The sequence below is a fragment of the Lissotriton helveticus genome, chromosome 1_2, assembly GCF_964261635.1.
Source record: "Lissotriton helveticus chromosome 1_2, aLisHel1.1, whole genome shotgun sequence".
Taxonomy (NCBI): Eukaryota; Metazoa; Chordata; class Amphibia; order Caudata; family Salamandridae; genus Lissotriton; species Lissotriton helveticus.
Window position 1 is genome coordinate 297,218,558 of NC_136058.1, and position 17,567 is coordinate 297,236,124.

The window sequence follows — 17,567 nt, forward strand, 5'->3', positions numbered from 1 at the left end:
TACTTCCTCCCCCCTCGGAGCGGCAAGAACAAAAGGCAGGGGCTAATCTGCCTCTGCCAACAAAATGTCATAAGAAGAAGTCAGATTTTCCCCAAAAATTCCTTGAATTATACACCTTCAGTAAAAAGGACTATATCATATAATCTGTCAGGGGGAGCCACTCGGTGTCAGCCGTTTAAACTGCGATGAACGTTTCAGTTGCTGTCGCCTCCAGGAATAGATGCAGTGCTTGCCGCACTATTGTAACCTCCGCTGCGCTGTCTAGCAGCGTTACTGCCCATGTTAGGTTCCGGAGCCTTGTCCTTACCGCCTGTGGCATATCTTGCTGTTAAAGCAGCAACTTTTTTTTCTGAAACTGTAGGCGCTGACGAGGAAATTCGTCCTGTTTCCCTTTTCCGTCAGTCTGACGAGGTTGCTCATGTCCGTGCAGGACACCTCGACCTCTTCTGCGCCCCTGGCGTTCTCTGCCTCTAGCCTGTGAACCTGATGTGCCCTGTGAAAAGCGAGGAGAATGCTGATCAGGAATCTGAAATCTGTCAGGAGTCCTAATTCTCGCCCGGTCGTGCACATTGTAAATGCGCTCAGATGACTTGGGTAGCGGTGATGCAGCACGCAACCCTTGTTTGTGTTGTGGTTTCCCCTGCTTTATATTTTTCCAATTCTTCTTAGGAAATATTGGACGGACATCTTTTGCAGACTGCGCCATCTGTGTTTGCTCTTGTGCTGTTATTCTAGCAAAAGGTTTAACACCCAAACTATTACGGCCAATTGTCTTACAGGCATCTGCAATGATTTTTAGTAATTCGCTGGGTTTCTCATCTTCAGGGACAATGCGCAAGGCATTAGATACTTGAAAGTTAACTGCATCTCCCTTGACATTAGCAAGGATCAGATCATCAACTATGTCGAACACTCCAACCAACCTCATCCAAAACTCCACAGCCACCTCCGGTCCGTGCTCATCTTGAACACGCTAAATCATAGAAGGGAGCACTGTCCTAGAAGGTGTGCCTAAACATTTTGCATACACCGCCTCAAACACTTTACCCCAATTTTCACAATCGGTTACTTCGGGTATTAAGTCTTTCTGCAAACTAATAGTTAAAATCCTGTATTTTCCCACAGGGGTGGTATTTGGAAATACCGCTTCCAGCTGGTAAAAATGTCTCTACAAGCCAGTAAGGTAAATCATCCTTATTCTGTGGACGCTTGCCCATAACTGAATTAACCATTACAGGACTAATAGTCAGTCCGCAAGGTCCAGCTGGTTGGGCAGGAACCCCAGGTGCTCCCACCTGGTGATTGCGGGAGACATATTGCACTAGAGCGCTGTGCACCTCAATTAAGGAGGCGTGCAAGACACGCAGTTCTGCTACTGTTGCTGCCATGTCACAATGATGTGGTGTGTACCCAGCTAAAACTGGCCAAGTGGCCCCTGGAATTGATAAAGGGCCTTAACGGACCGGAGTCACTGTGTGGGGTAGGGCGCCATTAAACCAAATACGGTGTTGCCATGCCAAAATTTGAACTTCAAGAGTTCTGTAAGGCCGATATACATTAGGTGTTGCAGGGGGAGTGGGAACATCGATATAGGTAGGTTATGCCGTCACAACTATTTACCGGAAAACAGAAGGGAGGTTATTGTGGACAAACACCAGTACTACTCGAGTGCCTCGTAAATAAGAACCAGACCAAACGTTATGTGCAACATGTTGCAGGGATTCTGCACATACACAGAACTATGCGCAGGAAACCAGGACCTCTGTGTATTGTGGTGTACCAAAATCCCACCTCAGGGCCCAGAACCCCAATCTGACTGTCTGCAGTTAATCGCATGACCTCGCTACAGAAACAATAGCAGAGGAAATGCATGCCTTGGAGGATTACTTACAGACTTTTATAGAGATGTGGCTGGATAAATATCAAGATGAAATAAAGCAAAGTAAAGAACACACATTTAATGTACTACAGTTAATATATTTTTGGGAATTGGTTCATCCAAGGAGCTGTTACCTGCACAGGAAGTTGAATATTGCGGTGTGAATAAATCACTTGTAAGGAATAATGTCTATCTATTCATAGTCATTTGCCACGCTCTAGAAATCCTGGTTGATTGATTGATGTATCTTATTTTGGGTAGATTAAAAACGGTAATACATGGGAAACAATAATAGGGCTTAGGGTTACAAAAAGTTAAAAGTTTAGGTGAAAAAACAGAAGGCTAAAAAGATTTTAAAAGGGGTGATTTGAGAGGTGTGAACCCCTAAATAAAAATGTAAAAACTTACATTTAAAACATTTGTACATACATCAACAATACAGTCAATATAGTAATACATTCTGCTCCTTAATGCCTTCTCCAAGTGTAGTTAAAACTGGGTATCAACAGCGACACCTGGAATCTAGGACTGTCTCTTTCAAGCACCTGCTCTAGCAGGCCGTATTAGCATTGAATAATAACAGGTACAGGAATGAACAATATGGGACCCCACAATTAACCTTGCATATGGATCACTCTACAGATCACAATTAAATTGATTTACAGCGCTCATATGATCATCGCTGGTTACACCCTGACGATTAAAGAAACCCACATCTATTCCCCCAGCCATTTGAATAGTGGTGTGTGTTCAGTCATGTCAGAGACTGCTGAAAGAGCGAGTACAATTAGTGCAGTCTGATCATCCTTGCCCTGTGCGATGAGCAGGTCATTCCATAGGGTTGTGGAGGCAGTTTCAGTTCCTCTTCACATGTATCCGAAGGTGTCCTGTTGCTTATTTCAGGACCTCACTCAGAAATTGGACATTAAAAACTGGTTTCTAGTTGGCTAGCAAGTTTGGATCTGCCATAGTTTCTTTTCGGAGTGGGATTAAAGCGTTGTTTTATGGCCTGCTGCTTTGCTCTTAACAATTGAGGCATAGACTAACACTGTGTGAGCAGGAGCAGGGAGAAATCCTTGTTGCAAGAAGCAGAACACTCTTTCAACTAAAAGATGCTTTGATCTTAAGCTGTAGCCCAGTGACTGCTGATATATGTTAGCATTGCTTTAAGGTTGAATGGTGGTGTCAAGACAAATGCTCATACTACAATATTATCAGTAACGGTTTCTCTGATGTTGTAACTTTTGAATTTAAAGAAAAAGTGTAAATCTTTGCCCAGATGCATGTTTGTATCAAGGTTATTTCTTCGTGTCCCAGGTTTGGTCAGTTCATTTAGGATGTTTGACATTTTGCTCCACTGGTTGGAGGTCTCATAAATACACTTGGAATTGGAGGCCCTTTTAACACATTTGTTGGCCTAGTAATAACCCTATGTGAATTTTTTCACCTGATTCATGTAGCCCTTGTGTGATCTATTTTTGTCTGACCCCTTTTCAAGCAAAAAAATGTCCTTGCTCAATTCCCATCTTTCTTTCACTGATCAAAATCGACTTTTGAGTTCAAATACAAGAGCCTTTGTTGTTTCCTACTTCATTGAGACACTGCAAACTCCTTTATTGCTCTTTGGATCATGCTGATAACCTCAGTCTGTCTCAGTGTTTCATTCCTGTTGTTTGAATGGCTCTGTATAAACTGAAGATTTTTTTCCTTTCCAGGGCAACAGCACTGGTGAAGCACGTGATATGTATGTTCCTAACCCTTCCTGCTGTGACTTTGCCAAATACGAGTGGATTGGGCAGCTGATGGGTGCATCTCTCAGGGGCAAAGAGTTTCTGGCAAGTATCCTGTGACTGGAGGTGATGGGGCAACCGCTCTCTGCTTTAACTTTCTTTTCGTAGAAATACTTTTGCATTTAAAACGTCAGCACTTAGTGCAATTTTCAGAAGCTGCAATGTAATCCTATGGGAGGAAAAGCAAGTGCGGTATTCCGGTTCACTACTATGACTTACGGGACCATTCTCCAGGAGTTAAGGTGAGTGGTGGGCAAGTTCCAAGGCAACCCCAGCAGTACACACCCAGCGGCACTTGGGCTGCTGGTTGTAGGGGTGAAAAAAGCATTGAGTGCCCAGTGTTACTCTGTGAGGATTGGTCTTCACGTAAAGAGGCTGTAGGCTTTGACTGAGAGGCCAGTCGGGCTGAACGGTCTGGGGTGTTCAGGCCTCATGATGCTTAGGGATATAGGGACACCCTTGGTCCTCTTCTGCACGGCCCAGGGGCAATGGGTGTAGAGGTCCTTGGGCGTCGTCTTTTCTTTACTGGGAGCAGTCTCGGTAGAGGGGGCCTGCATGCAGAGGCTGCAGGCGAAGCCGGAGAGTTCACTGGGAGCAAAACCACGGTGGACTTTGTTTCTAGAGGGCTGGGGGGACCATGATGACACTGTTGGCCCACTTCAGCTCAGACTTGGACCGACGGGTGCAGTGGTGTCTTAAGGCATCAGATTTCTGTGTTCACAGAGTTCTCTCAGGAGTCTTTGATTACCTGCAAGATACAGGAAATCAGGTCCGCTACTTCTCGGTAAGTTTTGGTTCCTGGGTGAAGTGCTGGCAGGTCTCTTGGGTTATGGAGGCTCAGCAGCTGCAGGACATGTCCTCTTTTTGTGCGATTATCAAAGTTAGTAGGCAGGCTGGCCGGCCAGGTTGGCACCAAGTCATTTGCTGGGGCTTCAGTTCTTGTTCATTGCGACTCTTCAAATCCATCATGTTCTTTCAGGTCGGCAGCATCTGTTTCGTTGGGGCCACGGGCTCCCCTAAATTCTGAATTTAGTGATGTTAAGGGAGTGTAGGGTAGTAGCCAATGGGCTAACTTACTCTTGGAGTCACTAGGTTCCCTATATGATCGCTTCCTGTGGGAAGTGGGCATAACCCTATCCCAGAATTCCTTAGGTTGCCTTCTGAAAAGCTGTGGCCTCTTCAGTTAGCCCACCTTTAGGGGTAGTACTAGCTTAGGAGTGGGCACGTCTACCTGACTGATTAACTTTCCTGTCTGTCCAGGTACCAAAGGGCTCAGGGCAAAAAGGGGCTTCCTCTCCTGTGAGAGGAGCCAGATTCACATGTCAAAGGTGGGGGCTTTGAAGCTCCCCAGCCTTGTTGGAATGCTAATCAGCCGGTTCTCCTGAGGGAGGGGGTTTGAACACCCTCTTACTGTGCAGGCTTTTTTTCTGATCTCCTGAGAGCAGAGGCCCTCACCCTGGGCGATCAGAAATATGTCTTGGGAACCTGGTAGGTTTTCAGGAGACAACTCTAAGTGCATGTACTCACAAGTCCATCCACTGAAATCAGGGTGGGTTTGTGAATACTAGATGTTTAATACCCAACATCTCTATTTTCAGTGAAGTCCTCATTAAGCTGATGAACTCATTTTCATCAGTGTCCAACACATCGATTAAAAGGGCTCCCCTGATAACTTGTACAGGCAGCTATGGAACAGGCCAGCACAGGGACAAATCTGCTCCTGCAGATATGTCCTTACAGGTAATATATATGGTACCCTGACTGAGGGCTGTAAGGCTTTGCTGTAGGGGTGATTTAAAATGTATCATGCAGTGTTTGGGGACATGGTACACAGGGATGTCTCATGTCGCGTTTTCAGTTTTCTGCACCAAAACACACAGCCTGAGGTGGCAGCCCTGCATGAGTTTGGTGAGGGGTTTCTTAGGTTGGCACAGTTCGTACATCAGCCCTTGGGAACCTTCTTTAGTACGTAGTAAATGGTCTGAAGCACCATTTACTAGGGACTTACCGAGAGTGCTAAAGGTATTGCCAGTTAGGGACACAATAGTACTGTTTTGGGGAAAGAGATCTAACACTGGGGACCTGGTTAGCACGAACCCACTGCACTTCCTGTCGAAATCACATCCTGTACCGGGCAAAAATTGGGGGGTGACCATGTCAAAAAGGGGCACTTTCCAACAGAATGTCTTCAGAAGGTAGTCTGCATACTTACTATTTCTTTCCCTTTGTATGAGAGGGCTTAGGAGACTGGACCATGGCTGTTTTACCAGTTTCTGAGTCAAAGCTGCGATTGACCAGGGACCTCCCAAAACTTTAGGTTCATAATTTATGGTATTCCCTTCCAATGTCCATCAAAGAAATCAGAGACCAAGATCAGCTTTGTAGAGCTGCAAGTCTTCCCGCTGTTTGTACCTCGCTAAACTAGTAATTGACTACTCTAATTGAATCAGCCAATGAGAAACTGTGTTGTAAAAGAGCCGTAGCAATGGCAAAAGCCATGCACGCTACAAAAAAAACCACATAATATAGGAGACTAGCCCTCTGCCTGCCGGCATACCCAGCTGTTGTACCTCAGACCTTGCCTCGCTTCATACCTAGCCATTGTACTCTTGACTCCTTCATGCCCTGCTGCACCCAGCCATTAACAAAAAGAGTAGGGAAGGAGGTGCACTCAACCTATTATCTGTTAATCAAAAAATGTTTATGGTAATCAAAGGGTGCTACACTACTTATTGTGTTGGCTACACAATGTGTGAAAACTGTAATGAAATGTAGACAGCGGCCTACATGCAGTGTGCACTGTTCCAAGTGAAATACTTCTCAGTATTTAGAAACAACAAACTTTCAAATTAAATAAATCGACATAGTCTCTGTAAATTCAGATTCTTTTAAATGTTTATAGTTCTTTTATATTCTCATTATACAGTGGTATTTACCACTGTCACCATATTGAATATAATTACATAATGTAAGTATCTCTATACATTGATATTCATGACAGGATACTATCTGTTTAACAGCAAGTACCTTACATTGTCTGTAACAAAACAATAAATATGAAAATTCTTTCAATTGTGTGTACTCATCAATTCAATTCTTGAGAAGCGTCGCCCAATGCTTTTCTGGAACTAAGGTTCTCTTCGTCAGGGGAAAAATCCTACAAAATACAGAAACATAAAATAATCATATCTCATTTAAAGCAGACAATGGGTTCCTGTGGAGAAAATTCAGATTACTAGTAAACCCAGTAAGGATTAATTTTGCGGTTCAGTACTGGGCTGCAAAGTACAGTACTGGCTTCTCGCCTGCTTGCAGGTGAGTACTTCGAACTTCACCAGTCAAAATGGGTCAATGTTATCCAATGGCAGGTAAGTGAGTTACCGGTTTCCAGGTGAGTACTTGGCTGGTGAAGTTAAGGTTCTGGGTGTAGAGTCAGGGGTCGCCCAGGGTCAGGTAAGTACAGTTGGTTCCGCCCCAGCAGCGCAGGGCCGGCCTGGTGCAGAGGTAGGTAGGCCCAATGATATCCAATGAGGGAAAGGGGGCCTTCGGTTGGTGGCTGATGGCTAGCAGGCCACCCGGCTGTGGAAGCTGGGCTCCTGGTCACTTGCTCAGGACAAGGCAGGGAGTAGGATAGGACAAATTTGGCACAGCCAGCGGCACTCGGGCGGCTGGGTGCAGGGTGCTCATGAGCCGTCGGGCGCTCAATGTTATCCAATGGGAAAGGTCAAAAAGAAACAAAGGCTACAGGCTCGGGGACGGAGACTCTCCAGGGGCAGCCAGCACTTCGAGAGGTAGGTTGGGATCTTGGAGCCCAGGTAGGTACCCCAAAGGGAGGCACAGGGGGCTGTAGGGCGCCGGGTGCAGGGGTGTCTTTGGGTGTTTGAAAAGCTTACCCTCGGCTGGTCGCGGTTGGGGTGGCCCCTGGTTCTGAGTCTGCAGGCGTCTGCTGGTTCGTCGAGGAGGGTCTTTGGGCACTGGACGTCGGGTCCCAGTCGCCTGGGGGATGTCCTTGTGGTCTTGGTTCGGTTGGGCCCGGCCCGGGCTCGGCGGGTGCAGAGTGGGCTGGTCTGGAGCTTCCTGGTTGGCACCAGGTGGGTTGTTGCAGCAGAGCCTCTGCTGATGGGAGTCCCAGTCTTTAAGAGGGTCAAGGCAGGCAGGTCCTCCGGATGTCCCAAGGTTGCTGTCTGCAGGAGTCGCCATGATTAGGCAGGAACAGGTTCCAGGATCGACAGGCCGGTAGGGCTGAGGCCAAGTCAGTTGTTGTCGTCCTGTTGTTAGCAGCTGCACGGCGGGTCTTCTTCTTCTTGATCTTCTTTCTTCTTTTCGTATCGGGATCTGAGGAAGGAAGATTCAGGGAGGCCATAAATACTGAAGTTAGGGGCGATCCAGGTAGGGCAAGGACAGAACCAATGGGTCCTGGGGTGAGTACACCCCCTAGTCTGTTCCTCTCCTGTGGTAGGGGGGCAGGAGCCTAGCTGGGATTGGGCAGGGCTCCCCATCTACAAGATGGCTGGAGCCCGGGGTCGTGCTTCACCTTGTCTCCCCCACCTGAGGGGTGGGGTTGACACAGGCTGGCACCCCCCCCTTCCTGATGTAATTTTTCCCGCCAGTCTTCCCGCCAGAGTGGGGGTTAGAACTGGTGGGGGACAGTTGCTGGGTACAGCAAATGGTCTGGAGAAGCTCACAGAGGCGACATGCCTTTGAAGCTTCCCCCTGCCCATCCTGGGGGAGGAGACCCAGCACCCCGCCCAGGATGTGTTTTGTTGCAGGCTAGGAGAGCGGGCGGCTCTCCACCCAGGGGTCCAGCAACTTGTCTGCTGTGTGGCAGCCTCTGCAGCCACTCAGCCCAGACGTGGATTGTAGGTTAGGGTTTCAGAGGGCATCTCTAAGATGCCCTCTGGTGCATTTTACATTAAATCCCCCACTGGCATCAGTGCGGGTTAAATGTGCTGAGAAGTTTGGTACCAAACTTGTCAGTCTTTAGTGTAGCCATTATGGTGATGTGGAGTTCGTAATGACAACCTCCCAGCACCATATACTCTTAATGGCATCACTGCACTTACAGTGCCCAAGAGTGGCCCTGGGTACTGTAGCGGCACAGGGCTCATGCACCTGTGCCCACACCTCTGGTATAGGGCACCCAGCTAGAGGGGTGACTGAAGTATGCCAGGGCAGTGGGTTCTGTGGGCATGGCACACAGGGATGTGTCCCATGTCGACTCTTGGTTTAGTTCTGTACTTAGGCACTCAGCCTGCAAAGGCAGTGTGTGCGTGCCAGGGTACAGGGCCCCTGAGGGTTATGCAAGGGGATGGTTTCATCACTGCATCTCTCCAATTGCCGCAAGTCTGTTATCCCTGTTTATCTGTGGTTGATACTGCCTCTGTGCTCTGGCTTTTCTGAGGCACCAATCATGGTAGTAGTTCTTCCAGTTTACCCATAAGCTAGTCTGCTTCCTCCCTTGGGGTCTTCCCATTGTTCCGGATTCTTATTTATCCATGTTTGCTGGTTAGCTTGAAGGAACGACTCTCCACTTGTTTCACAGATAAACTCTTCACTTTTGTTTGTCTGATACTGCCCAATTTCAGTTTCTGGTGTGTAGTACTTAATCAGGAAAATGGGGCAGTGGGGTAATTCGGTCTTTTGTATTACTGGTAATGTTACTACCATTTTAGGATTCCACTGGATTTTACCTTGCTGTCATCCTCACCAAGGATTCTCCACAATGCCTATTCCTGTTCATAACCTGAAAACTAGCATTGCTCATGCACCGCTGTGAGTTTACCAAGACTCTTTCGGAAAAGTAGCTAAGACCTTGTAGCCCATTAATTGCCGATATCAGCCAACGGTGACCAATATTGGCTCCTAACCATTGACCTAATTCTCATTGATCTTATTAACAAATCTCTCAGTCGGAGGGAAGACCTGGGTAATCTCCAGCATAATGTTACCAAAACCTCCCTAAAGATAAGCCTGGGCCTCCCTTACTTCTCTGAAATCTAAAGCAGCAGTGTTTTTCTTTGCTTTTTTTACAGTATTATAAAGCGCAAACTCAACCCAAAGGTATTGGAGCACTTTACATGAGCACAAGTTACATTAAGCTAGGGCACATTCATTTTTTGTACACAGAGGGAGATTAGGTGATTTGCTCAGATAAAGTGATTTGCCCAAATTACAGGATGTTGAGCCAACGCCAAGACTCGAACCTGGTTCCCCAGTTCCAAAGTCAGCGGCTCTGACTTTTACGCCACATCCTCCCCCCAATATGTATGTTATTTTCCCCTCTATCTAGAGGTAAGTGGTCTACTAGGGTATTTGTTACCTCTAAAACCACCATTGTTTCCAATTAACATTGGTGCAATTCCTTTAATTGTACCGGCAATTGCTTCAACTCCCAACTTTATCTGTAAAATGACCATTCCTTCAACCTGTACATCAAACTGAAATTAAACTGAACACCATTTCTATCCCTGTCTGTAACCTTGCAGTGACCATCGCCCATAATGTTAACCCTACCCTTATTGTTAACCTTAATTAAAACCAAAAAAAACTAAATTATAGTTAAATTATAGTTATCTTAATTAAACAAAAATGGAGGTGATCCAATTCCTAATCCTTGTTGTTCGTAAATTTTACTTTTTATGGTTCAAATCTCTTTATTAAGTTTGAAAAAGGGGGAAAATGCAGTGAGGAACCAAAGCATTGTTTAGAGTGTACAACACTCAATCATCTTGGCAACGGCATAAAAACACACAATAATCCCTTAACTCCCCCTTTCCAACCCCTGGAACTGCAGTGTTTACCACAATATGCATGTAAGGGCTTATTTTGCCATGACTCTGGGGGGGCTCTAGTGAGGATATTCGGTGTTTGTTTTAATGTCTGTTAAGTGAAGTAGGCGAAGATATTTGGGACAGGTTAATTCATGGAATTCTGTGGAAAATAAGGTGATGAAGGGCTGCCAAAGTTTGGCATAAAATGTACTGTGTGCTATAACAGTTAGTCAATCTCACCATCCTCAATATAGACCTTAAGCGTTGAAGCCAGCCTAAGTGTGTAGGGAGCTTGGCCCCCCAATGTGCCAGTATATTCTGCAAAACCACCCCTAATGCCAATGTGATCTGCCGCCCTCTGTATGATTAAGGGGAAAAGTCAACTCATTAGGCAGTCCCAGAACTATGTACCCCGGAAATTAGGGTAACTGGGTGTGGAGTGGTGTGTCTGTCGTCTAGCAGTTGTGTCCACTAGCCAGTAAGTGATGGACATTCTCAAAGTAGGTTGAGCAAGGCCCGGGGATCCAAAACCGCACCAGCAATCTGCTGAGCGCCTGGGATTGCCCCTATGTGGAGGTACTGGAGTGAGTTACCTGTATGTAGTTATTTTAGTGGCAGTTTGTATACTAATCAAAGTGGTGGTGGGAAGGAGGGGTGCCAAAGGCCCTATAACTCTGTGATTAGGTACTTATCCGACACTTTGGTCCCCAGACATTTTTCAAATGTCATAAGTAACCTCTGCACTCAGGAGCGAACAGAAGGCTGCATCAACCACTGGTGAATTTGGAGGGAATGTATTTGTTCGGATTTAGGGAGTGTCAAGGCTATAATGAGCTGGGCAAGGGGCCTTCTTCATCGAAGAGATGGCCTAAAGAGCAGCAGCCTTCTTGTTGCAGTAATGGAACTCTATCTGGTTTAGCCTAGGGGTAAAATCCACATTTCCCACAATTAGTGTCAATGGGGATGGGAATGATGTCAAGCCTTTCCCTACAATTACCCAATCCCAGATGTCAAGGGTAGATTTAGTGAGCAGTGGCAAATGAAGGCTTTCTGGGTCAGGCCCACTTGTGCAAGACGGGGATTCTCAGGGCTGTAGGAAGCTGGTTCTGTATATACTATACCAAATGTAGGTATAGTGTGTACAGAGTCCAGTGGAACCCCAAAGGTAGGCAGGGGTAGAAGTAGATAGCACCTCACGTTCTATTTGTGGTAGTGTGGGCAACAGTAAGGCTTTATAAAAGGGTAGTGTTAAGCATTTATTGAACACACTCAAAGACTGAACTCAGACTTATTTGCTTTGTATAAAAATATTTTTTAGCTATATTTATTTCTTAGAACCAAGCAAGCCTGGCACATGTCATTGATTTATCTTGAATTGCAGTTGTATATATACTCTGGTTTGGTTACAGTAGAATTACTGGAAATGCAAGACCTTGAAATATTGCACATGTACTTTGTAATGACTTTTTAATAGCAGGTCATGTAAATTACTTTGCAGATTACTTTTCTTACACAGTGTAGTATACCTGGATACTGCACTGGGACATTTCCTGTAAACAGGTAAGTAAATGTGTTTGGTTCTTTGTACACAGTTTCATAGACTTTGATAGATTTTCCAACTCCACACTTTGAAACATTTTCATAGAAAACAGTCAATGTTATCCTATGGCTGGAAATGGAGTTATCGGTTAACAGGTAAGTACTTTGTTCACGGAGTTGGTCTTCTGGGGTTAGACTCTGGGGTCTCCCAGGGTCAAGGATGCACTCTGAAAGCACCCTCAGCGGTACTAGGGCGGACGGGTGCAGAGTGCTGAGGCCCAATGTTATCAAATGGGGGATGCGGGCCTCCATTTGGTGACTGCTCAAGAGCAGGCCACAAGGTTTTGGGAGCAAAGCTCCTGGACTTTAGCTCAGGGTAATTGGGGGTTCAGGCTAGCACCACAGTTACACCCTCGGCGGCACTAGGGCGGCTGGGTGCAGGGTGCTGTTTTGGCTTTGGGTGCCCTGTTACTTTCCATGGGGATTGTCCGGTTTGCAAACACACTTCAGGCTTGGGGATGAAGGTCTTCTCGGTGCAACTGCCAGTTGGAGAGTTAAGTTGGGATGCTGGGTGTTGGCTGGACACCGTCGGTTGGGTCACCCAAGGCCATGGGGCGTCGGATGCAGGGGTGTCTTTTAGGGTCGGATCAGCACCTGGTTGGGGGGACCCTCCAGATATAGACTGCTTATGTCGGCTGGAAGCTTAAGGCAGGTCAGGGATAACTAGATAATGGGTCAGGATCGCCGGGGAGATCTCATCGTGGTGTTGGGCCACTCGAACTCAGGCCATGGGCGACAGTTGCAGAGACTCACGGATTTTGCCTGAGCTGGAGTCTTTTGGCGAACAAATCTGGTGTTCACGGAAAACAGTCTTTTCTTTGGAAGGCAGGGCAGGTCCTCGGGGTTCTTGAGGTATCTGGCTGCGGGACACAGCGGAGTTTCGCTTCTGCAGGTTCGAGGTGGGGACAGGCCGGTAGGACTGGGGCTGAGTCAGTGGGCGTCCTTCTCTTCTTAGCTTCGGGACTGCTGTTCGGTCCTCCTACTTTTCTTCTTGGTCATTGTTTGTCTGAGGAGGCAAGATTCGGGGGTGCCCCTACATACTAGATTTAGGGGCGTTACAGGTAAGTAAAGGTTGGGCCCAGTGGGTCCCTTCTTTGGGGTGGGTACACCCCCTATTATGCTACCCTCCAGTGGGAGGGGAGCATATGCCTCACTCTGGTTGGCTGGGTCCCCCCATCTGCAAGATGGCGGGGACTGAGAGTTGTGCTTTACCTCGCCTCCACCACCTGAGGTGTGGGGTTGGCAAAGGTGGGCACACCTCTCTTCCTTACTTGGTTTTCCCGCCGATTCTCCCTCCCAAAGTGGGGGTCAGAACCGGTGGGGGCCAGTTCCTGAAAGCAGCAACAGGCCTGGGGAAGCTCACAAAGGCAGCAAGCCTCCAAAGCTTCTCCTTCTTGGACCCTGCCCATCCTGGGGGAGGAGGCTTGGCACCTCGTCCCAGGATGTGCATTGTTTCTCGACCCCTGAGAGCAGCAGCCTCTCAACGCAGGGGTCGAGAAACAGGTCTAGTGTTGGCAGCTGGTGAGCAGCCACTCAACCTAGACACTAGTGTTAGGTCGTTTTTCAGTGGGCATCTCTAAGATGTCCTCTGTGTACATTTTTCATTAAATCCCACACTGGCATCAGTGTGGGTTTAATGTGCTGAGAAGTTTGATTCCAAACTTCTCAGTTTTCAGTAAAGCCATTATGGTACTGGGCGTTCTTAATGACGAACTCACAGCGCCATACACTCTTCATGGCATTACTGCACTCGCAGTGTCTAAGAATTGGACCACTGGTATAGTATACCCAGCTAGAGGGGTGGCTGATCTATGCCAGGGCAGTGGGTTGTAGGCATGGCACACAGGGATGTGTGCCATGTTGACTCTTCACTTTGTTCTTCACCAAAACATGCAGCCTGCAAAGGCAGTGTGCGAGTGTAAAGGTACAGGGCCTCTAAGGGTGGCACAATAAATGCTACAGTCCTTAGAGCCTTCCCTGGTCACAGTGCTCTGGGTACCTGTGGCACCATTTACCAGAGGCTGACTTGTGGCCAGAGAGTGCCAATTAGGTTTTGTCTTCAATGCAGTTTTAGGGAAAAAACACAGGCCCTGGGTACCTGATTGGCAGGAGCCCAGGGCACACCCAGTCAAAGTACAACAGCCGTTAAACAAAAAGTGGGGGGCACCATGCAGAAAGAGGGCACTTTCTCACACAACCCCTCCACCCCCAAACGAAAGAGGATGAGACTAACCTTTCCCTAGAGAGTCTACATTGTCTAAGTGGAAGAACCTTGAAAGTCCATCTGCATTGGCATAGGCAGTCCCAGGTCTGTGTTCCACTACAAAAGTCCATTCCCTGTAGGGAGATGGACCACCACAACAGTTTAGGATTTTCACCTTTCATCTGCATTAGCCATGTGAGACGTCCGTGGTCAGTTTGAACCAGGAAGTGAGTACCAAACAAGTATGGTCTCACCTTCTTCAGGGACCAAACCACTGCAAAGGCCTCCCTCTCAATGGCACTCCAACGCTGCTCCCTGGGGAGAAGCCTTCTGCTTATAAAAGCAACAGGTTGGTCTTGGTCTTCATCATTAGTCTGGGATAGGACCGCTCCAATCCCTAGTTCAGAGGCATCAGTCTACACAATGAACTGCTTGGTATAGTCTGGAGCCTTGAGAATTGGTACTGAGGTCTTTGCCTCTTTCAGGGTGTCACAAGCCTTTTGACAGCTAACTGTCCAGTTTACCTTCTTGGGCATCTTCTTGGAGGTAAGTTCTGTGAGGGGAGTCGCAATGGACCCATATCCCTTCACATACCTCCTGTAGTACCCAGTCAGGCCAAGGAATGCCCTGATTTGGATCTAGGTTGTTGTACCTGCCCAGTTCAGGGTGGCCTGGATCTTGGGCTGTATGGGTTGCACTTGGCCTCCACCAAAAAGGTGGTCCAAGTATACCACAGTTTCCTGTACTACCTGGCATTTAGATGACTTGAAAGTTAGGACTGCAGTTTGCAGGGCTTTTAAAATCTTCCGAAGGTTTTAAAATCCTGCCAGGTGGAGCTAAAGACACCAATATCATCCAGATAAGCTGCACTAAAGGAGTCCAGCAAGGACTTGGTTCACCAACCTTTGGAAGGTGGCAGGGGCAATCTGTAAACCCAAGGGCATAACAGTAAGCTGATAATGCCCATCAGGTGTGGAGAATGCTGTCTTCTTTTTTTTGCTCCTGGTTCCACGCCAATTTGCCAGTACCCTGCAGTTAAGCCAAAGGTACTTAGACATTTATCTGCACCCAATTTATCTATCAACTCATCTGCTATTGGGAGAGGATGAGCATCTGTCTTGGTTACAGAGTTTAGCCCTCTATAGTCCACACAGAACCTCATTTCTCTCTTTCCACCCTGTGGATGAGGTTTGGGGACTAGAACCACTGGGCTGGCCCAGCGGCTGTCAGAGGGTTCAATAACCCCTAACTCCAGCATCTTGCTGACTTCAGCTCTGATGCTTTCCTTGACTTGAACAGACTGTCAATAGATTTTGTTCTTCAGAGGTGCAATGTCACCAGTGTCCACATCATGGATACACCAGTGTGTCTGACATGGGGTCAAAGAAGAGCATAGCATACTGCTGCTAGACTTGCTTGCAATCAGTCTAATGTTGGGCAGTGAGGGTGTCTGACAAGACAACTCCTTCCACTGACCCATCTTTGGGGCTGTATGAGAGGAGGCCAGGGAGATGTTCACTCTGTCTCCTGATGCTCATCAGTCACCATCAGCATGCTGATGTCAGCCCTGTCATGAAAAAGCTTAAGGCGGTTCACATGGATCACCCTTTTGGGTGTCCTGTTTGTGCCCAGGTCAACCAAGTATGTGACCTCACTTTTCTTCTCTAAGATGGGGTAAGGGCCACTCCATCTGTCCTGGAGAACCCTTGGCTCCACTGTCTCCAAAACCTACACCTTTTGCCCTGGTTAAAATGATACCAGTGCAGCTTTTTGGTCATACCAGTGCTTCTGAAGCTCCTGGCTGGTCCCAAGATTTTTGGAAGCTTTTTCCATGTACTCTGCCATTTTGGATCTTAGGCCTAGTACAAAGTCATCAATGTCTTGTTTGGGTTCTTGGGAAGGCTTCTCCCAACCCTGTTTTACAAGACAGAGTAGTCCCCTGACAGGATGCCCAAACAGAAGTTCAAAGGGGGAAACCCTACTCCCTTCTGGGGCACCTCTCTGTAGGCGAACAACAAGCATAGTAATCAGACATCCATCTCCTTTTGAGCTTTTCAGGATGCATTTCAATGTCTTGTTGAACCTCTCAACAAGACCACTGGTTTGTGGGTGATAGGTTGTAGTAAAGTTGTGCTGCACTCCTCACTCTTTCCACATGTTTTTTAGGTAAGCAGACATGAAGTTTGACTCTGTCTGAAACCACCTCCTTAGGAAACCCTACCCTGGTAAAGACACCAATGAAGGCCTTGGTTATTGCAGGAGCTGTAGTAGTCCTTAGGGGAATTGCCTCAGGATACCTAGTGGCATGATCCACTACCACTAGAATACATTTGTTTTTCAGATGCTGTGGGAGGTTCAAGTGGACCTACTATGTCCACATCTACCCTTTCAACGGGAACCTCAACCCCTGGTAGTGGGATCAATGGGGCCTTTGGGTGTCCACCTGTTTTGCCAATGGTTTGACAGGTGACGCAGGAGTTGACAAACTCCTTTAATTTCTGAGACTTCTGGGGCCAGTAAAAGTGTCTAACTAGCCTTTCCCAGGTTTTGGTTTTGCCCAGATGTCCTGCTAGGTGGATGTCATGAGCTAAAGTTAGCAGAACTCCCGGTACTTCTGAGGCACCACCACTATCCTAGTGGCTCCAGGTTTGGGGTATCTGGCCTCCGTGTACAGTAGTCCCTCCTCCCAATAAACTCTGTGGGAACCACTGACATCTCCCTTTTCCTGGGTAGTAGCGTGCTGCCTCAGGCTTTCAAGAGTTGGACAGTCCTGCTGTCTAAGGCACAGCTCATCCCTAGAGAGTCCCCCTGGGTCTAAGAGTTTAACCTGGTAAGGGTCAAGCTCCTTGGGCTCAGTTCCCTCTGGGTATCCAGGTCCTCTCCCTGAGGAGAGGGGTCCTGATCCTTTTGCTGTACAGAAACTGGTTCCCTAGTCTTCTTACCTTTTCTTTTCTCTTGGAAAGTTGGACCATACTTTCAGGCTCTTAACACTTCGTTTTCACCCTGCTTTCAGGTCTGTGCTCTTGTTTTCACGCACATAATTTCAGGGATGTCCAGCATTGCTGCATGGGTTTTTAATTCCCATGCTGAGGTTTCTAGGTCATTACCAAGTAGACATGCAACTGGAAGCTTCAGAAAGGCCACTACCCGTTTCAGGCCAGTAACCCCCCCCCCCCCCGTTTAATGTCACCATCGCCATTGCATGGTTAGTGGTAACACTATTAGCATTGGTGATTGGTTATGTTTTCCCAATCAGGTATTGCTCTTGGGAAATCAGTGCATCTCTCACCATAGTGGCACTGGCACCTGTATCCCTCAGGGCTTCT

General features: G+C 47.4%; 1 protein-coding gene across 1 annotated transcript in view; it reads left to right on the top strand.

The window, feature by feature from the left end:
- The window catches only part of HECTD3 (HECT domain E3 ubiquitin protein ligase 3), a 329,773-nt gene that overhangs the window by 231,754 nt on the left and 80,452 nt on the right, over window positions 1-17,567 (top strand). The window contains exon 14 of the mRNA XM_078671763.1: window positions 3,595-3,714. Coding sequence (XP_078527889.1) covers window positions 3,595-3,714 — 120 coding nt within the window. The remainder of the gene's footprint in view (window positions 1-3,594; window positions 3,715-17,567) is intronic.